The sequence below is a fragment of the Sturnira hondurensis genome, unplaced genomic scaffold (genome assembly GCF_014824575.4).
Source record: "Sturnira hondurensis isolate 20B ecotype Veracruz unplaced genomic scaffold, ASM1482457v3 Scaffold0009125, whole genome shotgun sequence".
NCBI lineage: Eukaryota > Metazoa > Chordata > Mammalia > Chiroptera > Phyllostomidae > Sturnira > Sturnira hondurensis.
In genome coordinates this window covers 2,650,684-2,677,824 of record NW_028081756.1, presented here as the reverse complement: position 1 = coordinate 2,677,824, position 27,141 = coordinate 2,650,684, and the positions used below count along the sequence as shown (strand labels likewise).

The following is a 27,141-nucleotide window of genomic DNA, read 5'->3' as shown; positions in this document are numbered from 1 at the left end:
ATTGTCATTACCCTCTAATAAGGCTACACCAATAGATGCTGCTACAAATAGCTAAATGGCATGCGCATTTGATTACACTCATATCTGTACTAGGTATCATAATATTTCTGATGCTTTTTGGCAAAAAAACATGGTGGAAATAGTAGTTAATTGTTCTGTTTTATTTAATTATCAACAAGGTTTAACATTTTCATAGCATTATTGACCATTCATTCTACTTATTTTTAAGTAAAAAGCTTCTTCTCATATTTTTGTCTTTTCTATTAGGTTGTCCATCTTTGTCCTTATTAATTTGATGAAACATCAGCTTTTTTAGGGTTTAATCTGACGTGCAGTATTTCACTTAAGGAATTGTGTATATACAGGGTGAACCAGTGTGGAGCAGCAGATTTAAATTAGAAGACGGAGGCTGATCGTGATTAGACACCCTCAGAGATTTCATCCCAGTCTCACCAGTCAAGTTCTTTGTTTCAAAAGGAAACAGTTTTGTATTCTGCAAAATAATGGAAATAAAGCTACTGTGAGGTTGCTCTTTTAAGCTTCCAGTGATCTGGAGAGAAATATTTTTAATTAGGGTTTTGAAGAAGAATGCAGTTTGGACAAGAAGATGGAAGCTTCTGCAGAGAGTGGGGCATTATGGCAGAGGATGTGGCACTGGAGAGTAGAGTATAGTAGGTAGGGTGGACTCCCTTTAGTAGATGGGATTTTTAAAAGCCTAGAGGATCTTGCTTCATTGGGACTGAGATCCTTCTGAGGAATGTGGTCCCAGCACCGTGGCTTGCAAGCTTCTAATGCTAAAGGTGTAGTGATTCTGAGATCAGAGCCCATGGCAGGTACAGTGTTCACTGGCTAATGAGAACTTGCTCATTTATTTTCCTGAGAAGCCATTTTGGACTGTCAAGTAAATGGTGCACATTTGGAAAATGATCTGAGTGCACATTTGGGGCCAGAGTCTATTCTGGCTTTGTAGAAGCTTTGGAGGCTGCTGGGAGGACATTGGAAAGGATGCCTTTCTTTTCAGGGCAGTAGAAGCAGTGGATTCTTTATGAGTCTGGCAAGAGGGTGGGGTGCCCTTTGAGAATGGCCCTGTGTAAATCTGCTTGGAATTCAGAACAATGACTATTGGAGCAGATCTCTTGTTTATTGACATCCATGTAACATATCCACTATGATGCTGATGAGCTGTGATCAACAATAGTTAATATTATTTATAAATTTCTTACCTTCTGGTCTCCTGAAGTTCTAGGAAGGAAGTGTTGTAAAAAGCTCTTGGAGTTTTTCTTTTTCTTCTCAACCCCCAGCTTTTAACCCTTGCTGTTTATGGAAACACAGGCAAATAGACTAACAGGTGAGCAAATGGAAAACAGCAGGGTCTGAGGTAGGGAATGAGGTGCATTGGACAGAGTGCAGCTGAGAGTTGGAGGTCAGATGAAGGCTTCATCTCAAGCCAGTGACCCTTCCTGCCTGAGTCCAGAATTTCTCAAGAAGAGAACTTGGCTGTCTTGGGAAGTAAGGTCACCACCCACCCTATGAAATAAGTGTAGTTGGGCCTGGAGTCATAAGTTATTGGGAGAGAGAGAGCACAAGAGAGTGGAAAAGAAGGGGGTTAATAAGAGGAACAGAAAAGATGCTTTGGAATGGTCAGGGTTCTATCTGGGGGGGATGAGTTGATGCCGCCAAGTGAGCCTGTGTAGTGGGGGATTGTATATGAAGACTGGGGGGGCCATCTGCTCAGGCTGATCCTGTTTGCTCCCAACAGGCACTGCACCTTTTGGCAACCACCCTACCGGAGATTTTGATGATGGATTCTTGCGCAGAAAACAGCGCCGGAACCGGACAACATTCACACTTCAGCAGGTATGATGGTGTTCTCCTTCTGAAAGTTAGCTGTTTCTTGCCTAAAAAAAAGAAAGAAAGAAAGAAAGAAAGAAAAGGAAAAACAGAGTTTTAGCATCTCTTCATCTTTTCAAATAAGGCCAAGTGATCATGTTAACTAGATCTTTTCTTTTTTTCTTAAACAACTTTTGTGTCAAAGAACCTGTTTGGGAAGAGGGCAGAAGATTTTGACCTTATGATCCCAGATAGAAAGTAAAGAGGCAATAATAATTGCTCCCATTCGCTTATGGTTGATAGTTTGTGGACCATTTTAACATCAGCGATACCATTTGAATCTTGAAACAACCCTTTTAGGAAGGCAAGTAGCACATTCTTATTCCTGGTAGGTAGATCAGAAGGCTGGGACCCAAGAAGATGACAGATTTGTGGAAGATGTTGTTGCCCATAAATGGAAGGGCTATGTTTGGAACTCTGGTACTGTGTTTCCTCGACCTGGGCCCATTCTTTAAGATCTGTTCAACTTCTGGAGCAAACTGGCATAGTCAGGAAAGCGACTCAAACACCCCTATGTAGCTTCTGTGTGGTTGACACACACAGGGCAGCTTCAAATTGATTCTTTTCTCCTGGCTCTGTGGTGAATGCTGTGTGGATGGCTCTAATTCATAAGGCCATCTTCCATTTTGATCCCTATGAATATATTTAAATGTAAGTGTATGTAAATATTTGCCCCTCTCTTTGTATTTCTAGTTTTGGGGGGAACGTTGAGGTTGTTAGCAAGACTTATCTCCTAAGTTATCAGCTGTTGAAATTTTAATTCCACGGAATCTTTTCAAACAGCTCTTTTTGCCCTCCCCTTTCCCTATTTGGTCTGTGAAACAGCTTCCTCACCACTCTTAGCAAATTTGAAATATATATTTGCTTCTTCTCACCTCGTCACAACCTCTCATCAGTAAATACTTCTTTCTTTTACCAGCTGGAAGCTCTGGAGGCAGTTTTTGCCCAGACGCACTATCCTGATGTATTCACCAGAGAAGAGCTGGCTATGAAAATAAACCTCACAGAAGCCAGAGTGCAGGTGAGCCTTCTGTTCAATTATTTAACTCCCTAATATTAAAACTGGCAAACTTTTTTTTGACATCATGACTGCAGAGTGCACATTTGGCCAAAGAAAGCAAATGAAGACTATCTGTCATTTTCATGATGCACTTTAATAACATCAACATAATGTGGAATATTAGATTAGGTTGATTAATCGGTCATTCATAATTAACTAGTGATAATGTTCTACACTAATTTGTCCGCGTCTCTAAGGTACTAAATTACATCAATGCACATCCATTTCCTTGCTTTGGAAAAAAAAAGAGCTGAGATGCTATTCTCAAAGCATCTCTGACCACTCTGGGCTGAGGCCGGTTAGTCTCAGAGAACAGTATTTTCAGATGGGAACAGGGTTAGGATCTGCTTTCCAGAAATTGCATTATGTTCAACTTTTCCCCAACATGTGGACACTTTTAGAGAAGTGAATCTGAAGAACATGTGCAATTTAAAAATCTTTATACAGCAGCAGTGAAAGGGCTGCTGCAGAGATGAACATGGCCTTCATGGCTGTCTCTGAGCAGCATTTCTTTTTAGAAGCTGCAGGGTGATTATGTTTAAGTGCACAAACCCATTGAGCCCAGCAGATGTGCCTGAGCACAGGAGGCACAGATCTGCAGTACTGCCTCTCCAAGCAAGCTATTCTTTGAGCACAATTATATATTCATTTTATTTATGGGGTTTCCTCCATGCTGTTTCTGTTCTTTTTAATGTAGGGGCTTGGGGTTAAGACTATGCAAAGATCTAATTGTAGAAAATATAATAGTTTGCTTTTGGTTCCCCTGGGTCATGTTAGTATCTCTTAAAAACCAATGGCTGAAGAGAGATAATGGAATTCTGAGCAGTAAATTGGGGGTTGTAAACAAATTATTTCCCCTATAATCAGATTATGTGATCCTGATTATTAAATCTGAACATGAATCATTGGTCATATGTGGGCAAATTAAACTGATTATTATTTGGAAATGAAAATCTCCTTTGGCCAGGATGCAGTCTCTCCTTTCTTTTTTTAATGCCAGCTTGCCAATAGCTGCCTAAAGACTGAACTGCAAATTGAGATAAATGACACAATTATTGAGCATTCAGAAGTGGAAGATCATAACTTCTCCCTGAAAGGTGCAAGGGTGAGATAGGGGTGGTGACAATTAAAGCTAGGAATTGTCGTTGAGGCTGTTGTTGGCCATTATGCAAACAGACAATGACTCCGAAGCAATTTTTTAGTGAGCCTCCACGTGGGGACACTGGCTTCAGGCTTTGGTGGTGGCAGGAAGGGAGATGTGTTTACATTTACATGGCTTGCTCATTCAAATATGATTAATGTTCTATAAAGCAGGGTCTTAATCGAAGCTGATGTTGTCAAACAATAACTAAATAGGGAAATAAACGACTCCATCATGCTCTTTCCTCAGAAGCAGGCGAACTGTCAGTGCAAAGTCATTAAAATATGATAATGAAAAATAGCTCAATTAAATGTTGTCATAGCTGTGACCTTCATTCAATTAAGACGCAAGAAAGTGTCTGCATTTTGCTTTGCATTTAACTGCCCTAAATTTAGAATATAGATAAAATCATTATTCAATGGTTGCTGGTATGTCCAATTAAAAGCTAAGTAGATTAAAAAGAGAATGAAAATCGGAGGTGCAGTGGCTATCACAGAGCTCAGCCTCAGGACCCAGGTGCTCTCCTGGGCCAATCTGCTGGCAGAAGGAAAGGATGTCCCTAGAATAGGAGGGAGGTCTAAGCAAGCATTGTTTTGTAAGACAGGAATTATCTCCTAGGAGAAGGGGGAAGAGGTTTTGCTGGATGGAATAAAGAGCAGCAGGATTTCACTGACCTCTGGAAAAACCTCAGGCTTGGGCTGCCCAGCTGCCACGAGGCTATCCTTCTGCAAATGTAGTCTTGCTTTCCATGGCTTAAAGAATTCTACACCAGCCTCTAAGAAGGTACTTAGAACAGGTGAATCATAAGCTACCCCCTAACCTTAGGATGGCAGAGATGAAAACATTCACTAATGTTTATCTAGTGATGGATCTCTATGTGCCAGGTTTTTTATGCATGTCTGCATTAATCTTCCTACTAATGATGTGGGTGGCCACTATTATTACCCCGAAACAGTTTGGATCATGACTCCTAGTGAAGCCACTGGTTTTCAAACCACCGAATGACCTTGGGCAAGTTAATTGACATTCTTTGCTTAGTTTTCTCATCTGTAAAGTAGAGGAGATTAGTAGAACTGCCTACCTCATGGGACTGCACTGGACTCTAAAGAAGATTCACTGGGGTTCAGAATTCTAAACCAGAAATGATTCCAGAATCAGAGTTTCTAATGGGTATACTGGGCTGCTGGTCATGAACTTATCATGATGTGCAAGAGATGATTTCAGAGTTAATCACAAGCATTAGGTGAGATATGCTCAGATTCTCAGGGCAAACATGATGGAAGTATGAATGAGTATTTGGATGAGAAAACCCCAGACAGTGTTTTATAAATGGCTTGATGATCCCCCCTCTCACTCCAGGAAATATTTTCACATCAAATAATTGTACTCACATGCATTGAGAATTTACGCAAAACAACACTTTTGCCTTTACTATGGAAATGCATTTGGGTACTTTCTATGATTTAACACTCATTTTAAAAATGCCTGTTGTGCCTTCTACACTGATCTCCAGACCTGCCCATGGGTCTGCAGCTGCAGTTCAGAGCACTACTTTGGCTGATCTCGTGGCAAAGGGAGGCCGTGCCTCTGCCTGCGGCTGCAAACTGAGCCATGAAGACAGGGCATGGAGTCCAGGCATTTGCACTTGCATTTGGGTTCCCTCCCCATGTCTGATTTTTCTCCCTCTGTTGTATGTGTTTTTCCACTGGGGATTCAGGTTTGGTTCCAGAACCGAAGGGCCAAATGGAGGAAAACAGAGAGAGGGGCCTCCGACCAGGAGCCAGGAGCCAAGGAGACCATGGCAGAGGTGACATCACCACCCGTGAGAAATGTCAATTCCCCGCCTCCTGGGGACCAGGCCCGGAGCAAAAAGGAGGGCCTGGAGGCCCAGCAGAGGTAAGGCCGGACGGATCCCTGGGCCTGAAGGGCTGGTGGGCACATGGGGTTGGGAACTCATGCGATTTTCTTTCTCTGCTAGCTTGGGGCGAACAGTGGCTCCCACAGGACCTTTCTTTCCCTCCTGCTTGCCGGGGACCCTCTTGAATACGGCAACATATGCCCAGGCCCTGTCACATGTTGCCTCCCTGAAAGGTAAGTTTGGCTCTGCTGGCTGGGGATCCTGAGATTGTCTGACCGACCAGCTTCTCATCCTTTCCTTGCACCTCAGGCTAGTGCAACTTCTTTTCTCCTGTCAGTCACAGCCAGGGTCAGTTTCCACACATGCCATCTTGCTGGTTTTCCACATTGCCTGAAAACTAAGGTGAATGACCTAGGTCTGAGAGGTGTGGTCATTTCAAAGTGACTGTTCTGTGTTGATAGATTGCTTCTGGTCACAGGTAACACTTTTAGGAGCTCGCTTGCAGTTCACAGGTGAGACCCATGAAGGGCAATCTTTCCAGCTTTGAAGGCCTTTCTCCATATAGAGTTTGCCCATCTTCCCACCCCAGGAATTCCTGATGTCAGAAGTTGTCACTGTTAGGATTTGTAGTTTTCCAAGATTTGCTCTTCTCAGTGGCTGCTGTCTGGAAGATGGAAACCATTTGGAACATTTTCATCAGGCCCAGAGAAAGGAACACTTATGGGCTGTCCCTTGGGGATTTCTGGGCACCCCTGATGGACTAATGGGTCCATCCAATGTCATCTCTCAGTTCCTGTCTCCAAATTTGCTCCTCCTGTGATGGGACAGACTGGTGTGCTGGCCAGAAGCAGGCTTGGGTTCCAGAGAGGGTCTGGGGCAGTCAGTGTTAATGTTTCCCGGGGGCCTTGCCTGTGACAGGGGTCTGGGAGGTAGGGGTATGGGTGCCACTGTAGGCTTTTTCCTGATAACAAGTGGTGGGACAGCACTCTCTCCCCTCCCCCAGTTATCCCCTGCTTGTCTGGGGAATGATTGAGGGCATTCATTCATGATGATGAATGAAGGGCGAGAAAGGCATTGTAGGCACAGGGAACAACACATGCAAATAATGTGGGGCAGAGGTGGGGGTGTTGAGGGTGGAAAACTAGGCTTTCCTAGAGATTGGCAGGTATGTTGGGTGCTCATGGGAGAGTGTCCATGGGCGGAGGTGCCTGGCAGGGACCAGAGCTTGAAGGGCTTGAATGTCATGCTTCTGGATGTAGACTTTCCTATGTAGGACATGGAGCTCCAAAGCCTGGCACCACTTCTGGGTGGTCCAGCTAGCTGGGCATAAGTGGGTGAGGCTTGGCGTCATCCAACTCTGGGCCCTGAACCCTCCTAGCTCTTCCTTCAGCTATAGTGGCTGCCTATTCTAGAGGGCATGTAGAACTCAGGCTAGAGCATCCTTAGGACATACCCACAGGACATAATAGGCTGATAGGAAACTACAAAGGTGGAGTCAGCCAACTGGAAGGGGCTTCCAGAAGGAGATTACTGGTGGGACTTGGGTATCAGCCAAGGACCTGGTTGGTCTAGTCAGAGGAGCAGTCCTGTGCCTCCCTGTCAAATCCTCTCTGCTTTGGTGAGGGTTAGTTCTGTTCCTGAAAGGAACCATCTCTTTTACAAATGTTCTCTGCTTGCCCAATCCAGAATTGGAGGTGATTCCCACATCTCTTTGCTGTGGCAGCCTCTGGGGATCTTTGGCTAACCAAGCTAGCTGAGGTCCTGGCAGAAGTTGTGGTGGCTGAAGAGTGGTCTAGAGAGCCACACTGCTGGACAGGTAGGGCAGAACAGCATCTGAGGGAGGCTGAGGTCAGTGGTGACAGGGAGACATAGCAGGAACTTGTGTCTCCAACACCCTGACCCAGAACAGAGGCAGGGATTAGAGGGAGACACCAGTAAAACTGCCAGCCCTCCTTCCTTCCCTCATTTCCATGCCCCTGGCTCTTCCCAAAGCATTTCTCATTGACTTCAAGGGGCCTACACAGTACCTGCCTCACTGGAAACACACTTTCCTTCAATGCTACTCTTGCCATGGGAATGGGGGCTTGATGTATACAGGAGCCTCTAAAGGACAGAAATCATGGTGTGCTTAACAAACCGGGGAACATCTTTGTGCACTGTGGTGGCATTGCTTGGGCAGCCTGCATGTCCCTGTGAGAAGTTCCTCTTAACTGCAGTCAGGGGAACAGGCATATTGGGGCATATGACATGCAGATGTTTCCAGAGCCAGCAGGCAGTGGGTGAAGTGAGTACGTGTAGGCATTACCTTTGCTTCCCCAATGCAAATGAGCTCTTGCTCACGTTTCTCCAAAAATATGACCCTCTTGGTCTATTTGTCATTTTTCCTCTTTTGAGAGAGGCTCTGGGAAAAGGCACATGGTTTCTGACAGAAGGATTGTCAGAAACAATCCTTTGAGGAACATGGTAAAAGGCATCCAGGGATCTAGACAGGGCGAAAGTGGGGATGGGATGGACTGGGCAGCATTTATCATTCAAGGGTACATTGTAACTCAAGCCAGCTGACTGTGGCCAGTGGGAATGGGGACACAGTCCAGCCAGAACTATTAAATTTTGATGAAACTGGAGATCCAGATTTTTATTAGGAATAGTCCTATCTTTCAAATGTTGCCTCCAAATCTCTGGGTCCAAACTGGAGCATCTTTCATCTGACCAGCCTGTGGCCTGCCGCTTTGGAAGAGGGAGTTTTCTTCTGCCTGCTCTCATTTCTGCTTTCTGTGTCCTACTGCTTGTGGATATAGCTTCTCCTTGGGTCTCCCCTCAACATAGTTCCCCTGCAGTGGGTCATCCTGATCCTGTCACCACCATGGCCCATTCCTGCTGGCCTCTTTGAGTAGCTGGTAAGCTAAGTCACATTGCAAAGGGAGGAAAATAAGCAGTTATTGAAAACCTTCTTCGTGCTCTGCCAGGTGGTCTTGTGTTAATTCTGTTTTCTTCTTAAGTTATAATTATACAGAAGGGCCTCCATGGTTACATGGTTGCTCTGAGATAACAGCTGGCATCAGCTAGAGTATCTCTGCATTCTAAAAGTGACTGACCTCATGTGGTGACACTTCCAGAAGGGAGGTACTCTGAGCTGGAAGTCTCTGGTGCTGCCCATGAGACCACTGGTCAGCATAGCCCCACTTCAGACTAGGAGAGTCCAGCAGTCCCTGGAGAGTTGATTGGGGAACACCGCCTCTGCCTTGGACCTGGGGTGAGAAGTGTGTACCTGCAAATCAGGTTATAAACACCCCTGGGTTTAACACTCAGTGGTTTTTGTGGCATATTTGTAAAGTGGCTTGGGGCCATGATGGCTTTCTGGCTTTTACAGTCCACATCTTGTCACTCCCCCAAGCAATAGAAATTAAGTGTATAGCCCAATTTGAGCCCGGCAGAAGACCAACCTCAAGTTTCCAGGATCTGGCTCAGTGCCAGTGATATCTGGGCTGGGACATGGCCTCCCTTGCTTTAACTGCACCCTCAGAGGTGTCTGGGAAGCTGGATGCTGGCAGAGCTGGTGGCTCAGTGAAGCTCTCCTTCTCTGTAACCTTCTCTGTGACCCAAACATCCCAATGGCTGCTGGCCAACTAGGCCACTGCTTTAGCTAGCTGGGAGGAGCTCCATGCAGATGGTGCTAGAAGACACCCTTCTGGGCCTCTAAGCTCATCATTCTTTTTACAACTGAGAAACTGAGGCTCAGGGAGGCAGAGTCACTTGCTAACTCATCACTCATTCAGCTAGGTTTCCTCTTTGTGGTCTAGGTTATTCTCCACAGGATCTTGATGTGCCCCTTCCTCCCAACACCATTTTTTCATTCATTCCTCTGAATGAACACTGCTGGTAGGGTCCTTGGACCCTGACTCTGCTTCTCCCCCGCAAGTGAGGACAGCTATCAGTCCATAGCTATGAGACTCACCCAGGACTACTAAGACCAATGCGAGCTGACCAATCATAGACCCTTCCAAGCCAGAGATTTCAATCCATTTCTACAGGCCTGTGGCAACCTGCAAATACTCAGAAGAAATAAATCAAAGTGATTTTCAGCTCCCAGACCCAAACCAGTGTTTGTGTTTCCTTCCCCAGACTTTGTGGTCCTAGAGAGACAACGTATCCCTGGACTGAAGACAGTGAGTGTTCTAGGAGGGTCACCAAGGTTCTGGCCTCATCATAGACCTCACTCTAGGTGCTGCCCCCCTGAGGTTGTAGACCTGCCTTCAGCCCAGACTTGAGGGACCAAGCTGAGTCTCCCAGCTGTACCAGTACCCAGCCAGAGTGTGAGAACAATGCAGGACTCCCAGTTTGGGATCAGATCTCCCAGAGTCATTTGGAGCACCCCAGCTAGTGGTCCCAAAATTCAGGACTTGGGCAGCATTATGTCTGGTTACAAGTTGAAGGGCTTCATGTTGGAGTTCTGGTTTTTTGGTTCTAGGCATTGTTATAACAGATGTGAAGTCCTTGCCTGGGAAATACTGAGAGAGTCTCCAGGAGTGTTCGGGGGGTAACTTGAAGTTCACTGAGTTACAGTTTTGTGAGTTTTTTAAGTAGTGATCCTTGAAGTCCTTAGGTCATTTAATCTAGTGTTATGGGAACTCAAAATCAGTACCTAGAAATTATTTGGTTTTGAATTGGCTTTGAAACTGTGAGTACTTTTGGAATACTGGCTATCAGCTCCTGAGCAGATAGCCCCATGGGGAGGAAAAAAACAGCCAGGGGTAAATCAAGGGCACAGATACATGCTCCAGGGGTCCCAACCCCAGGACTCTAGTGCACAGAGTTGCTTGCGTGGCGATGCCAAACCCTGCCTGCCAGATGAGTGGGGTGGGCATGCTGGGCCCTGTCAGCTCCATGACTGTGGTCCAGAACATGCCAGTGAATCTAGGCTCTGCTTTAAAATCTTCAGATCATGAGAGAACCTAGAAAATGTGAAGGAGAGCAGCAGCCACTTTGCTGAGTTTGGGCATACAGACTGAGAAATCAACAACAGGAAACTCCAAATTATGGTTTTCTTAAGAAATTAGAATAACCTTGAGTCATTGAAAATACCTGTTGCAAGCAGGAGCCTGAGGCAAAGAAGCATCTGGAGAATGGGAGAAACAAAGATCAAACTGGAAATTACCCTGTATTTGGACAATCCGCCCAACTTAGAACTGCCATAGCACATGCCACAGGCTCAACTTGGTGTTTCTTCCTACAGCCAGCAGGCAAAGGCAGAGATGTGGAACTTTGCCCTTGGCCACAGCACTGTTATTCTGTGCTGGAGGGTGTGCTCTGCTTCCAGGGCCCTCCAGCTTGGTCACTGTCTGAGAAGCAGTGCTGAAGCTGCTCGTGCAGCAGTCTCAGTGTTGGGGCATGTGGTGGTCTCTGCTCCGAGGGATGTATCTGGAGAGGTCAGCAGGGCTGCTCGGGCACAGAGAAGGGTTGAAAGTAGGGGCAGCACCCTCCTGGGGTGGCTAGTCAAGCAGAGTGTTCCCACACGGAGGTGTGTCAGACTAGCCTCCAGGCTCTTGATGCACAGGCCCCCCAGAGAGGCATCAGACTGCCCCATCAAGAAGTGGGGCAGCTGGCTATCTCAGGCCAGGAATCTGCCTACTGGGAAGAGAGCAAGGTAACTGAAAATCAGGCACTTGTGGGGGTTTTCCCCTTTAATTATCCTTTAATTATCAAGCAGCCAACTAGCACCGTGGCTTCAAGCAAGGACTTCGGGTGGCCTGCCTGTGTGAATCCTCATTCTTCGTTCTCTAGCCATGCGAGTGTTGAGAAGTACTGGAATTCTCTACTTCTGCTTCCTCTTCTATAAAGTGGAGATCTGATCATCCTAGAACTGGATTCATAGAAGTGAATGAGATCACATGAGTCAGAATATCTGAGGCCTTTAATGCATGCACATGAGAGGTACTCAAGAAACACTATTAGTTATATTAACCAGATTCCTCCATTCTTATTTCCAAGTTACTGGGTCCCACTCATCTGTAAAGGACTCAGTGAAATATCTGCTTTTCCCAGACTTCTCCCATTTCTCTGAACATTATTGCAGCCGACATTCCCCTGTTCTTTATATTTCCCACTGTTCCAACTTTTAGCAGTGGTGGGGCTTCCTCCCTGTCTCTGGTGGGATTTCCTTATAAGGCACCCAGTCCTTCCCTGGGGTTTTGCAGGTTGCCATGTGCTTTGCACTCTGGGCTGGTCAGAGAGGACTTGTCCCAGCCAGGCATGCAGTTAGTATGTTCCATGATTGTCTGTGCCACGAAAACTCTCAAATAAAGAGGCAGCAGGATCCTACCCTGTGCAGAGAGAGTTTATAAAACAATAGTGGGTGTCCAGACAAAAAGCAACACAAAGAATTTCCCTGTGCTGTCTTAATGGCCAGCCTTGTGTTCACAATTCATTAATACAGAGATTATTAATGGCCAAGGGAGGTGCGTGGGTTTATTCAGGGGAAGTGCTGGCCACAGGATGGGCAGTATATTGGGGGCAGGAGAACCACAGTGAGCGGAGGCCTGCTCCCTGGTGCGTGTAGCCCGGCTGCCTCTAACCTGTGATTCTGAGAGCTGGGTGTGATGTGGAGACTAAATATAGCTGCCAGGGAAGAGCTTTCATTGCTCAGTCCACACTCAAACCCTGAGTCACAGCCTGTCTCTGGAGCTGGGCAGAGGTATCATGGCTGACTTTCCCTAAACAGAGCAGGCAGGAGGAAGGGTGGGGCAGCCTACTGGACCTACTGAAGGCACTCAGTCCCTGGCTCCCTAGAGTTAGACTGGAGGTAAGAGAACAGGAGCAGAACAAGGGAATGAGTTCTGACCCCTTCTTATCCTCCTGTCTCCATCTCCCTCCTGGAAAAGTGAGGTGGCTCCAGCTGTCTCAAATAAGGCTTGGGGTTGGTGGAGCCTTAAGGCAGACAGTCTACACCTGGAATTCTGGCAGCTGGACTGTATACAGTATTTAAATACTGTATACAGTATTTAAGTGTATACATGTCCTCCATGGCTGAACTGGGTCAATCCAGGCCTTGGAGGCTGTGAGAACTGAGGCAGGGGCTGTGTGAGGCACCTCCCTTGGTGCTGACATGCAACTGTGCTCAGTGGATGCTAGCAATCAAAGAGGCAGTGTTGGGCCTGCCTTGCATGTGTGAGGACAGGGGAGGAGAGGGACAGGGAGTGCACTACTGAGACAGAGTCTGGCCATGTCCTTCCCTAGAGCAGGGCCCTGTAGGTAGCCAAGAGCATGCCCTCTGTTTTTCACGTTCCCTTGGCCCTTGGGCTTCTGAGACTGCAAGGGCTTTATTGGCTAATAAACATTTACCCACCAAGGTGAAACTCAGAGCCAGAGACCTCTTCCTCCTCTGAGCCCTCTGAAAGCATTCCACATGCCCCTATTCCTCTTTTATCACTTTTCCCTTAGGGTTGTGATTTTTTAAAAAACACAATTTTAAATATAGAAATTGCTTTATTGTGAAATATAACAATCATTAGAAACATTTCAAAGAACACACATTAATGATTAGTGAATGATTAATGAATGAATGAATGATTTTAAGCACCTATATAGACCACCATCAAGGACTTTGCCTGCACCCCTGAAATCCCTGAATCCCTGTCCTCCTTTCTACTCCCATAACTTTCCTCCTTCTAAATGATATTTCTTTGCTGACTTTTATGGAAATATAAGTATAGCTTTGGCAACCTCCTGAGCAGGCTTTCTGAAATGCCATTGTTTAGTCTTGACCTTTTCAAACTATATATATGTGTATATATAATATGTTTATAATATACATATAACTGGAATCATACAATATGTATTTTTCCTATCTCTCCTCTTTGGCTCAGTGTATATTTGCAAGATTGATCTATATAATGAGGTTTAGTTGTAGATTCTTTATGATAGTTTACTTACAAGATCAGATTATCTCTAAATAAAGACAGTTTGTCTCTCCCTTTCCAATCCATTTTTTAAATTCTTTTCTCATTATGCTAGACAGAAGCTCCAGTACAGTATCGAATGGAAGTGGGGGTAACAGTCTATATGCTTTATTCCATTTTTTATAAAAGCTTTATTGAGATATAATTCACATAACATACAATTCACCCATTACAGTGTACAACTCAATGACTTTTTAGTATATTTAATGAGTTGTGCAATGAGCACGAAAGTCAACTTTAGAACAATTTCATTACCCCATACCTATTAGCAGGCACTCTTCATTTCCCCCAGATCCCCTGACCCAGGCAACTACTAATCTTTATGTCTCTATAGATTGTGGACATCTTGCAGTTGCTATTGTGGAAATTTTATATAAATGGAATCATACAATATATACTCTTTGTGACCAATCCTTGCCTTAGTTTTGATCTCATGGGAAGATTTCCGGGGTCTTACAATTATGTTTGCTGTCTTTTTCTTCTAGATACCTAGTATGAAGTAAAAATATTTTCCTTTTGCCCTAGTTTTTAAAGAGTTTTTGTTTAATTATCATTTAAAAATCATGCATATGAGTCGATGTTAAATTTCATCAAATACTTTTCTGCTGCTATTGAGATGATCACATGATTTTTCTTTCTCAATATATTAATACAGTAAATTATATTGATTAATTTTTTAATGTAAAATCAGCTGTGTGTTCCGGGAGTAAGCCCAAATTAGATGTGACAAGTTATCTCTTTTATAGATAGCTGCACTTGGTTTGCTAATATATTCTTTAGGGTTTTTGCATCTTTGATCATGAGGAGATTGTCTTGTAATTTTTTTTCTAAAAAATACCCATTCCAGCTTTTGTATTATTTTAATTTACCCTAAAACTTGATATAACAAGAGCAGTAGCAGAGCTGCCCAGCTCTTTCATTGTCTCTCCTGGTATGAGGACTGACTGGGCTCAGCTGGGCAGTGCTGCTACTGCTTTGCCTGGGTCTCCTGAAGGTGAGTCAGATAGCAGCTGGGACTGGCTCATATAAGAAGGGATCACCTCTGTGTCTGGTGCCTGGCAGGGATGCTGGGAGGCTGGAAGCTCTCTCTCTACATATGAGCCTATAGGAAGGGGTTGGATGGTGACTGGGCTCCAAGGGTGTAAGAGCAGAGACACTAGGCCTTATTAAGGCTTACTCTCAGAACAATTGTTGCTTCACTGCATTCTAGTGATTAAAGCCAGTCACAGAGCCAGCCCAGACTGAAGTGAAGGGGACTGCACCTGGTTGTGAGTACTGGGAGGGTGGTTCATTGAAGGCTCTCTTTGGAGACTAACTGGCACAGATATCAAGGATATTCTGACTTCATGACATGAATTGGTGAACTTGTGTTTGAATCTACCATACTTCCCAGTCTTGGCTTATAAGCGCTTTCAGGGAATTGGCAATGTCTGAGTCACCTCTAGATCCTTCTAAGTCACTCACTTCTGCCTCTAACACAGAGTTTGGTGCAGAATAAAAGGTAGTGGAATTTGGGTAAAGGAAAGAAGGTTATACTAGTCTAGGCCTGGAACACAGGCCTCACTTGGGAGACTCCAGTCGATGGCCCTGTACCACTGGCCACCTGCTGGACCCCAGAAGCTACTGGCACCTTCTGTTCTCCACAGCACCCACTAAGAACCCCACTCTGTGTGACTCTGAGCCAGAGGCTGAGTATCTGGTGATAAACTGGACTCATCCTACCTAAGGGGCTTGCAGGTTGGGGATGAGTTTAGATAAATAGGGCAACAAAAAATTCCATCTTATGTGACATAGTCATTGGCTCTTATAGAGGCCAATAAGGACATGCAAACTCTGGGGAGTGAGAAAGGCTTTCCAGAGGAAATGCTTGAGTTGAGCTTGAAGGAAGTGTAGGACTTGTCCAGTGGGCACAAGCACTCCAGGCAGAGAGGACAGCATGAGCAAAGGCACTGAAACAGGCAGGGCTGGTATGCTAGAGAAAGGTTCATGGAACCATGGTCCTGGGAGAGGAGGATAGTGTGGCCTCGAGGTGAGCCCGGGCTCTGAGTCAGACCAGCCATGGCCAATAAATGTCTTCCTCTTGTTATAGATATGGAGACCCTGGTCTCCACATCTGTGACATGAGGATCAGTACAACCATCTCCAATAGTGCCTGTGGTTGATAGGGTGTATATCTGTGCCTGGCACATCCAAGTGTCTCATAGTTGTTGGTGATTATTGTTAGGATTATGATGGTGATTAGGTTTCGATTTACAAGAAAAGTGGTTGGATCAGCCTTAAACCCCTAGCTATGCTACCACTGTTCTTTCAGGATTCAGTGGGGGAAACTGAGGCCCAGAGAAAGGAACAGGACTGCCCAAAGTCACACAGTGCATTTGTCAGAGGTAGGACAAGTCAGGGACCCAGGTGTCCTGCCCTCTAGCCCCTATACCCTGTATTGATTCTGTTCCGTTTACAGGCACTTGCTGTCTTTCTGGCTTTAAAAATGGCAACTCACTTTCCAGAAGCCATTTCCTATGGGTGCTGATGGGTTTGCTCTTTCTGCTAATCAATGGGGCTCTGGAGTGCAGGGAGCTGAGCAGAGGTTTCTGGCCTGGGCCCAGAAGCTGCAAGAGGAGCCACCTGCCCATCTGAATTCTGGCTGCTGCCGGCAGAAGTGGGCAGTGCTAACTGACATTGGACGGCCCAGGACTCGTGTCCCTGATGCCCCTCTTGTTGCACCAGGTCCTTGGATCTTGGTGCTGTCATTATTAGTTTGTCCCTTCAGAGACATCCAGGCTGAAATGGGAGGTTGGTGCTGGCCCTCAGACTATACCACAGCAAAAGGGATAGTTGGTAAGCCCACTTCCACCAAGGAGCATTTGTTGACTGAATGAGCAGATGTCGGGACAAAGGATGTTATACCTGGAATAAAGACAGAGGTGGTACTTAGCATCAGTTCCACAAGAATAACCTGCCAAATTAACCTGAGGAGTTTGGCATTAAGCAGTCTGGGTAACTTTGTCAACACTACAATTTTCCTTACCATGGAGTATTAAGAAACTCGGAACCTGGGAAACAGTAACTTTGGGGAACTAAAATATGCCAACTTGGTCAGGAAAGTTAGCCCTTCCCTCCCTTTCTCCCTTCCCCAAATTTTCAAGTATTACTTTGTACCAAATGGGACATTTTAGTTTGGGGATCAGGAGTATGGGATTAAGATGGGCAAAGAGCACTCATGGCAAGGTTTGGAGGCACGTTGGGCACAAAAATAAGCAACTCATGGTCAAAGGACAGTAAGAATCATCAAACAGAGACAGGAGAAAGTACTTCAGGAGTTCCATGATAGAAGATGTCTGTACGTGAATTTGACCTTGTTGTGAGTTTGATTATTGGTAAGCACTCTTAGCCACAGCATCTAAAAATCTATGCTTAAATATTGTAGCCATTGTACCAATATTCCCATTCAAATGCTCCTTGTGAGTCATAAAACATATTTTATGATTCACAAAGTATGTTTATTTTTATTTGTTTTACTATAAAGTAAAAACAATGAGCTACAGAATCTGTGTTAAGCATTTATAAACTCACATGCCCATTTCCTTGTTCAATTCTGTACCCTTTGTCTGAACATTCAACCAGAGCTCTACCTGTAACCACAATTGCAGCTCACTTGCCTCTAGGGTGAAAATGTGCCAATGCAGAAATGAGATAGAACTAACTTAATTTTTTGTCAGTCTCTGTAGTAGATCAATTAAACTTCCAAGGAGATCAAATATTTCAGACTATATTTATTACATTAAGTATTTATGTTCAGGCCAAGCCTTTCAAGCATGATGTCATGTAGGAATGTAGGCTGATTAGATCAATTCAGCAGAATTTGCTGTAACTTAATGGAAATCTGATTGTGTGTTTTAATTTAGTGTCCAGGAGGTATTACATTCTCCAAATAATACAATTTTCAGGCTGCATTTAATGGCCAGATGGGTCTGTTGCAGACTTTGGTGATGGCATGTTGGTGGGGTAGATCGAAGAAGTTGTGGCCTTTGGGGGTACCCCATGCAAACAGATTCACTGACTTCGAACCCACAGAATGGAAAATGGACCAAATGTTTCTGGTGCATTTTCCATGGAGCTCCCATCTATAACTCTAGTGCAGATGGACACTATTAGTAGTCATGGAGTCTCAGCAGGGTGCTGAGAACATCTTTATTCTTTAGCGATTTCGGTGGCACTCTGTTCTATTCCCACCATCTGAATGAAAGGAGATGGGGAATCACAAGTAACAAAAAGGAGTTTGAAGTCAGTGAGTCCTCTTTTAAAAAAATGTTTAGAGAGAGTGGAAAAGACAATGAAACATAGGAAAAATATAAATGTTTTTCATAACTTAGTACTCAGAAGCAACCATTGTGAATATTTGGTATTGGTGCATTTGTTTTCTTCCCATTTGTAAGTATACATCTCTAATAAATTAGTACATTTCATAACTTACTTGGAAATTTTAAATTAAAATGTTTAAATTTATAAATATTTTCTATTTCTAAATAAATTTATAGATGTACATATGCACCTATGATCCCATATAGATATGGTACATGGCTATACATATACATATATACTATGTGTATATATGTATTATATATGTATTATGTATACATGGATATGTAGACATCTACATATATGTATCACACCAAAGGTGATTATATTTACCTTTGTTTACCTTTGTTACCACTGTTACTTACTGTTTTTTAATTTTATTTTTACAAATATATTTTATTGATTATGCTATTACAGTTGTACCATTTCCTCCCTTTATTCTCCTCTGCCCTGCACAACCTCTCTTATCCTTATTTTCTCCCCTGTTAGTTCATGTCCATGTTACCCTGCTTTTTAAACTTAATATTTTATTATTATATTTTTTCATGGCACTAAGTATATAATATAGTTTTGTCATAGCCTCACGGTGTTCTGTTTGTGTGACTATAACTTGGCTGTTAGGTTATTCAGAATTTTTTGTTGCTATGTGCCATTCTGGGATGACTTCCTTTGTAGCTAATTTAATTTTGAGCCATTCATTATGATAGCTTTTCGATTGCTTAAAAAAAAAACCCCTACAATCCCAAATCTAGAAACCTAGTAATTAAAACATAAAGCTTTTAAAGTTTGTTTGGCTTATCCCTGAAAATTCTATTGGCAGAATATATTATTCTACTTTTTTTGTCAGACAGGAAAGTCTTCACCAACGAACCAGTATAGCCATGGGAACATGGGAACTGTGCATAACACAGGGGGGAGGAGCAAGACTGGTGAGGACATACACAGCACAGTCACTGTCTGTTGCAGATCTCACTGCTTATCCCGGGTGGCCTCTGGGGTGGTGCTCAGATCAAGTTGAGTTCTTCAGCTGATCACTGAAACGAGTTAGTAATTGGAACAAGCTGTGAATTGTGATTTAGAATTGCCCTTTAATTTGTATGGGCTTAATGGAAGTAATATTGTTTGAGGACTTAGTACCTTGTTCTTTATAGAATTTCTCCTGAAGAGACCTCTCTCAGGTGAGAAAGACAGACTTGGAAAGGTGGATAGATGAGCCATGACTGCAATGGTGGAGCCAGCATCCAAAGTTCAAAGCCCACTTCCTCCCACCTCAGCAGGATGCACCAGCTTTCCTACCCCAGAGACATCACTGTCATTTGGTAGGATTTTGATTATGATGACTTGGTTTTGGGGCTGAAGTTTTTTAAAGTGTCTTTGTCACCTCACTGATGTAATAAAAAAAAGGAGTGATGAGCCTCTCTTTTGGCTGACTCAGCATTAGTAATGCCCCATTACTAACGGTTGCAGATGTTGTGTCCTTTTCAAGGTTCTTTCAAACATTTTCACTGTGACAGTTCCTGCCTTTGCCAGTGTTGCCACCTGGCCATCCTCAGTTGTACTGCTTTGCTAGTCCTATACCAAACAGAGCCAGCATACTGTGCATGCTGAGTTTTTGCTGTCTTATAAATTTTTGTCTCTTGTCTCAATATTATTCACCAATATGACTGCCATTGGCAGCCACATTTTTTTCTAGTTTGTGGCAGTCTTTTAAATCAAACAATTTATGTTAGAAGTGCAATTGGAACAATCTTTAAGCACTTGGTGAGGGCCTTGAGTGTGCTCTTCACAGGCAAAGTACATGTGTTTTGGTGTCTGGGTTTCACTTGGTAACTATTTGTTTCTCTGCTGCCTGAGTAGTATCACAGAGGATGCAACTCCATTTTGTTACTGCTGGTTTTCAGTAGTGTTTAGAAGTTGTTTGGGCAGAAGTCATATGGAGAAATCTGGTGATGCTATTGGTACTGTGAATTATGGAGAAAAGTTCATGTTATAAAGATCCTATTTTTGAAAATAATTTTCCTTTGTTAAAAATGATTATGGGAGTTAGAAAGATGCTGGTTATTGAACAATTTATATTTAATTGCAATCATTGAAATTCTGAAAACATATGTTAAAGTTGGAAGAAAAACTCAGCTTTCTAATTAACATATTCTAAAACTACTCCTTTTGTGTTGAAAGGGATTTTAACATTTGTCCACTATAGTTTATACTGTGCACAGTTTCTTTACAACATCATGGAAAGTGGTCTTCAGGGTATTATGACCACAAATACATCACTCCCAGAGAAAGCTCACTGCATATGAATGGCATGCTGATGGTAAAAAAAGAAAACCCCTCTTACTCTTACTTCCGTCCACTGATTCTATCCCACCCTCCATACTTAGCAAGATAGTCAGAAGTTGTTACTTCATACCCATTGTGCCTTGGAGTAACATCATCCCAATTCAGCTAAATCAGCTAAATCATCCCAATTCTTTCTCTTTTCACACCTCCTGCCCTCCTTCTCTCCCTCCCTTCTTCCCTTCTTTCCTTTTACTCTGACGACCTGACCATTACAGATGGGAAAATAACTTTATCCTCCTCTTTTCCCCTACAGGTTCTGCCTCTGTTAAGGTAACCCACGACCAAATTGTGTCACAGTGAGCTTATTGTAAAGTCCTATTGACCACATGCTCTATTGCTAAGCCATGTCTTCTTCTGTACAATTGGATTCCTGGGCACAGATCACAGACTTTACAGTTTTCCTTGATAATTATCATTGCATTAGATTTGTATTCTTGTTTGCCTTTGGTCTTGTCTATTGTATAGATCACCTCTCTTAGTCTTGCCCCTATCAATATTCTAGGTCTGAAAATCTGTGTTCTCATTCAGGTAAGGGCAGGACAAAGAGAAGGTGACTCTCACTGGTTCATTTTCAGCAGCATTTTTCCATGTGACTGTTAGTTGTTTAGGAGTCGGTGGACTCCTAAGCATCAGCCTCTGTGATGGACACATAGGCTACTATTTAGACTTGGGGTGTAGATGAGGAAAGGGGGTGACACTTGTGATGGTCTGTATCCAAAAGAATTTTGTTGGCTTGGGAGCATCTCTCAGGGTCTGCTGCCCTACTATAGAAATACCCACCCAACAGGCCCTATGCAGAGTTTTGGGACAAAGTCTGGTTCCATGGAAATGTATAAATCATGCAATGCTCCCTTAGCCAAAGACATGGCAGGTGGAATGGGCTGAGGGTCTCAACCCATGGAGGTGAGGCAGTGTGTTGCTGGGGTGAAGGACCTTGAAGGTCTTTACCTGCTGGAGGAGCCATGGTGTGGCTCCTCATTTTTCTAATAAACTTGATGTGAAGTGTTTTTTAAAAAATTGGCTCAACTTTATTTTTAAGAATTTATTTTCTATTTTATTTTAGTTTTAATTGTGGTAAAACCCATGTAAGATAAAGTTTACCATCTTAACCATTCTAAGTACCAGTGTGTTAGATACATTCCTATTGTGCAGCCATCACACTTCCAACTCCAGAACTCTGTCATCTTCCCAAACTGAAACTCTGACTCCACTAAACCTTAGCTTCCACTCCCCCTGTTCTTACACTCCCTGGACACCATCATTCTACTTCTGTCTCTGAGGAGTTGCCTACTCTAGGCATCACCTATAAGTGAAATCATACAGAGTTTGTCTTTTCCAGACTGGCTTAGCTCATTTAGCAAAATGTTCTTGAGGTTCATCCATGTTGTAGCATGTGGTAAGATTTCCTTTTTGTAAGGCCTAGTCTTATGTATAGCCATCATAGCTATAGCACTTACAGTTTTTAACCACAGTCTCCCAGAGTCATTTTGTTCCTCTAGTCCACAGTTTCCCATCTGTCTAGTGTGGGGGTTGGTGCACAGACTCTACTCTCTCCCACAGCCTCAGGTCTGTGAGTTAATTTATTTCTCTTACCTCTGAGTCTGGGTTATGCAGGCCAGTGGTGTCCTTACTGGTATATTTTGTGGTGTGTGACCTAGCAGGTATAGGCTGTGTATCCAGGGGAAGGAGTCTCTGTCTTAATCAAGTGGTACTTCTTCATCCTACAGGTGACACATCCATTATTGAGTCACAAATCATTTAACTCCCTTTTGATGCTTACTTACACTGGAACAAGGCCTTGCTGGGGGCAAGAATCAGCTGTAGACAGGTTGAGCTAGCCCCTCTTGGACTGGCCTGACTAGGAATGGATGCCCAGGGCTAAGCCTCAAGACAGTGTTCCTTTCTAGGTTCCTGACATCCCATAGCCCCAGTCAAGTTCCCTATGACTCTCAGCACCTACACAGCTCAGGCTTCCACCCCTCACTGCAAATCATATTTGCTGATAGGGTCTAATTCCAGTCTTCTTTCTTTTTAACATTCATTTAAAATTGAAGTTATGATTCTGGTTTAAAGTAAGTTCACATTCACTGTAGAAAAATGAGAAAAATTCTAAATGGACACAGAGAAGATAATCTTTAGTATCCCTACTGCCAAGCTGGTTCACCTTCTTCATATTTTGGTGTCACCGCATGTGTGCTCCCCTATGGGAGGAAGATGTGGAAGAAAGACAGCCTACTTTGTGGGGTGGTTCCCTAGACTCCTAGCACAAGCACTATTCCCAGCAAAGACTGCAGCTCCTGCTGAGTCAGGCCTAGTGTCAGTGCGTGTCTGTGTCTGTGTGAGAGCCACACGGAGAAGTGGAACAGTCAGGACTGGGAATCTGACACAGTGTGATTCTTTGTTTGCTGCTCTCCCTGTAAGTGCCATCAGGCTTGAGGCCTGCCAGGAGTGTGGGGATATGGACTGGACTCTCAGAATTTGCTTTGTAAACTTGGCATTTGTGATTTGTCTTACACTCATCTGCTGTATCAGCCCATTGGTCAAAACTGAGGCAGTAAGTGACAGCTGCCTTTCAACCTCCTGTTACACTGCTGGGGAACAGAAAGGCCACCAGGAGGTTCTGGTCCCACCTCTGCACTTAACTGTGCAAACTTGGGCAGTTATTCCTGGAGCCTCAGTTGCCTTACCTAGAATGGCCCTGAGTGATGCCCACCCCTGAGGGCAGCCAAAATGGTGGTGAAAGGCAGCAGTGGGTGCTGGTGAAGATGAGCCTCCTATTGCCTAAGCGGTCTTGAAAAGGAAGAGAAAGATGCCCAAATGTGCTTGAGAAAAGAGTGTGGGAATGGCCCAGCTGCTCTCATAACCATTGCTGTTGAGGCTGCCTCCTGAAGATTATTTCCAGGAGTGGGTCTTGGGCCCAGGAAGCCTTCACTGCCTATCTCCCTCCTTTCACAAGTACTTCCAAGGACCTGGCCTGTTGTAGGCACTGTGCTAGGTGTTGGGAACAGAGTAGAGAATAAGACAGAAAGGTACTTTCCCCCTTGGGACCCTTCAGTTTGGGGTATCTGTGGGGAGATACAGACAACAAATAAGTTAACAAACTATGAAAAATCCATTTACTCTTTCTACCAGTGTGGGGAAGATGTGAGTAGAAGGCTCTAAAGGAGCCTCACCAGGGAGCCCATCTGGTCCTCAAAAGGAGCCCTGGAAATACAGGTGTGAGAAAGCTTCCAAGGTGGAGGGAGGGTCTCTTCACTCACAGGCAGTGCCCAGAGAATGGTGAAAGGTGGGGAGAAATGTGTCTTATTATGAGACAAAAGGGGCTCAGTGGTTAAGGAGCAAGCCCTCTGCCTGGTATGAGGTCCAGCTCTGCCGCTTATTATTAATCTCAGTCTCCCCTTGGAGCCTACTTCTGAGAACTATTCTGAAGTCCTAGTCTGCACAGCTCCCCAGCAGGGTTCTGTCGTGCCTGGAATGTGGGCCTCTACAAGGAGGCCTGGCTGGTGACCTCCCAGCGGGAGGAGCAGAGGGTAGTCGCACCCATCACACAAGTGTTTGAAGGCCACAAGGAAGGATTTAGATGCATTCAACAAATATGGATTTTGGTACAAAACACTATTTGCAATGCTGCTTTTTCCAAAGTCAGTGAGTACTTTCGGGAAGAGCCAAGGGGCTACCAGAGCACAAATGGAGGGGCTGGCTTTGCTGCCCTCTCACAATTGTCAGGCCTCAGGTATAGGCACTGAATTCCAATTGTCCTTGGAAGGGCCACAGTAGACCATCTCCACCCTCTTAGTGGGATCTGGCTCTGCACCCAGCCTAGGCTGGGTGGCAGGCAGAGGCTGCTTCAATTTGCTTCTCTTGCAGGGACCACACATGGGGTCCTATGATTTGACCTATCCAAGGCGCTCATAAAATCTTTCAAATTATGTCATGTTGGTAGCAGAGTACCCACCCTGTCTGGGTGCAAGTCTGTGTGATTCCAGCCTCCCCACCTGCTCAGGGTGGGCCCTTGGAGCCCATGGGTATTCCTCAAGGACAGGAGTGGTACCAGCACTGCTGAGCATTGCTCAGTTCTCCCCTTGAAACTCAAATGTTGGATAGAACCACAGGATTACATGATCAGACTCTCCATATTCCTCCCCCTACCAAAAACCAAATCAAACCAAACCAAACCAAACCAAAACAAAACAAAAATCCCCTTTTCTCTATTTGTCTTTATCTCAGAAATGGCACCTCTATTCATTCAAATGCTTGGCCCAAACCTAGGCATCATCTGTGACTCCATCTTTCCCATTCCCCTCCTTGCAGTCCATGAGCAATATGTACAGGCTCGGGTCTTCAGTAAAATCTCAGAATCTGGCCACTTCTCAAGACCTCCTCTCTAGCCTTCCTTGGGCCAGGCCACTGTCAGATGGGACTGCATTATTATTATAGTAGCTTCCCTCACCCTTCAGTTGCAGAGAAGTTCAAGACTTTCTTTACTCAAACCCACTGAGGCTTTTTCTCACTGTGCCCTGCACGGTCCATAGGGCAGTCTGAACTTGGTTGCCCCTGACCACCTATCTGCCACCCTCCCTTGCTACAATCTCTAGCTTTAGTCCATCTGAACACCCTGTTGCTTCCTGAACAGGTGACTTCTGTCCCAATAGTTTTGTTACTGTACTGCTCTTCTCTCTAGCTGTCCTGCTCTTCTGAACAGTCACACAGCCATCTCTGACTGTCACGCTCAGGTCCGCCAAGCACTGTGCTTCATTCATGCAACCGTAGCACTTACCACAGCCTGGTTTTTCCTCTCTATTAGAATTGTGCTTCATGAGGCTGGAGTGTAGCTGCTTTATTTCTGCTCATTAGTCATTAGGGCCAAGAACAGTGCCAGAAGCTCATGGGCTAGTTGCTAAATAAATTCATGACTGAAGACAACCAGTGAAAAGGGCAGCTTCTCAAACTTAGCATGGCAGAGTGTCGTCCTATTCCTGTTCCTAGAATGGGCCATGCAGGGCTGGCTGACATGCTGGGCCAGGCTATTGTTCAGAAGCCCCCTTCCACACATGGAGACTATGCTAAGTGATTGCCAAACCAGCTCCTTCAGAGCTTCTCAACCCTCAGTTCATAGCACTCTTAGGTTTTTACTTAATTTTTCAGGACATTTTGGGGCTATAAGAAATACCCAATGGTTTTGTTCATAAAATGATTAGGCCCAAGCAACTCAATAAGCACTTACATCCCAATAACTCACTAATTATTAGAAGAATAATATTTATAAATTTTAAAAAATAGTAGATAGTTATCATGACTTTCTAATGGATGTAAGCCTGATAGGCTCTGCATGGCTTCTGTGACTCATATTAGAGACCACCACCCTCATCTTATGATCCATGTGGATTTTTGTGAGGTGCTTGCAAAACAGAGCAAAATTCAGCTTCACAAAATGAATAACATCCTTGAAAGATGTACAGTGTAAGCTCATGTTAAAACTATGAACTGCCTCTTAGCAGCTGAAAGGCATCTGACATATGTGGCTGCATTTTCCTTGGCTTCAAATATTTAAAATCTCACTGGAGTGCACTTGTGAGTTCTTAAGGCACATAGTTTGGAGATTGTAGGTTTATATCATGAAATCCTCATAATGATCCTGTGAGGTAGGTATCATTTCATTTTACAGAAGAGTTAAGGCTCAGAAAAACCAAGATATTGGCCTAAGGCCACGCAGGGAACCAGGACTGGCCAGGTCTCTCTGATGCTCTTATAATCCCTTGGACTGTCAACTGAATCTCTTGAGTTGTGTATTGTTGGAGTCCTGTGCATTTATTAACCCTCTCTTTAGTGTCCAGAACCAAACAGTACCAATTAGCCCTTTGTTCCTACCCCAAATCCTGAGAAACAGAATATGGACAGTGGTGATAGCCTGTTGTTTTTTCTCTTTGCAGGGGGCCCACTGTGCTCTTGCTGTGTCCCAGACCCCATGGGGCTGTCTTTCCTCCCTCCCTACGGCTGCCAGAGTAACCGCACGGCCAGCGTGGCCGCCCTGCGCATGAAGGCTCGGGAGCACTCGGAGGCTGTCCTGCAGTCAGCCAATCTCCTGCCATCTGCCAGCAGCAGCCCCAACCCTGTGGCCAAGTCAGCACCCCCTGATGGCAGCCAGGACAAGATCCCTTCTGCCAAGGAACAGAGTGAGGGTGAGAAGAGTGTATGAGGGTCCCAAGGACCAAGTCTGGCACCCTCCCCCACCCCTGTTTCTCCCAGCCTCAGACTCATAAAAAACTCAAAAGAGCAAGGAGAAGCCTGCTGCCCTAGAGCCTCCTCTTGGACTCAGGAAGGGAATGAGACCCACTGCTCCCTTGCTGTCTGGAGAGTGCCTGTGGCATCCCACCAGTGGTCCTGTGTTGTCCTGCTTTCTTTGATCATAGGTCCTGATGGTACTGGTGACACTGGAGCCAGCTCTGGTGAGACCTGTAGGGTTTCCTTCTAGGCCCAGAAGTCTTGGGGGGAAGTAGAGTTGCTCATATTGTCATCTTCCTGTCTGTTTCCTGGTCTG

At 44.5% G+C, this 27,141-nt stretch overlaps 1 protein-coding gene across 1 annotated transcript in view; it reads left to right on the top strand.

Moving 5' to 3' along the window:
- DRGX (dorsal root ganglia homeobox) overlaps window positions 1-26,799 on the top strand; it is a 29,559-nt gene extending 2,760 nt beyond the window's left edge. Inside the window, exons 2-6 of the mRNA XM_037056651.1 lie at window positions 1,760-1,857; window positions 2,810-2,911; window positions 5,809-5,987; window positions 6,070-6,182; window positions 26,534-26,799. Coding sequence (XP_036912546.1) covers window positions 1,760-1,857; window positions 2,810-2,911; window positions 5,809-5,987; window positions 6,070-6,182; window positions 26,534-26,799 — 758 coding nt within the window. The remainder of the gene's footprint in view (window positions 1-1,759; window positions 1,858-2,809; window positions 2,912-5,808; window positions 5,988-6,069; window positions 6,183-26,533) is intronic.
- Window positions 26,800-27,141: the final 342 nt, after the last annotated feature.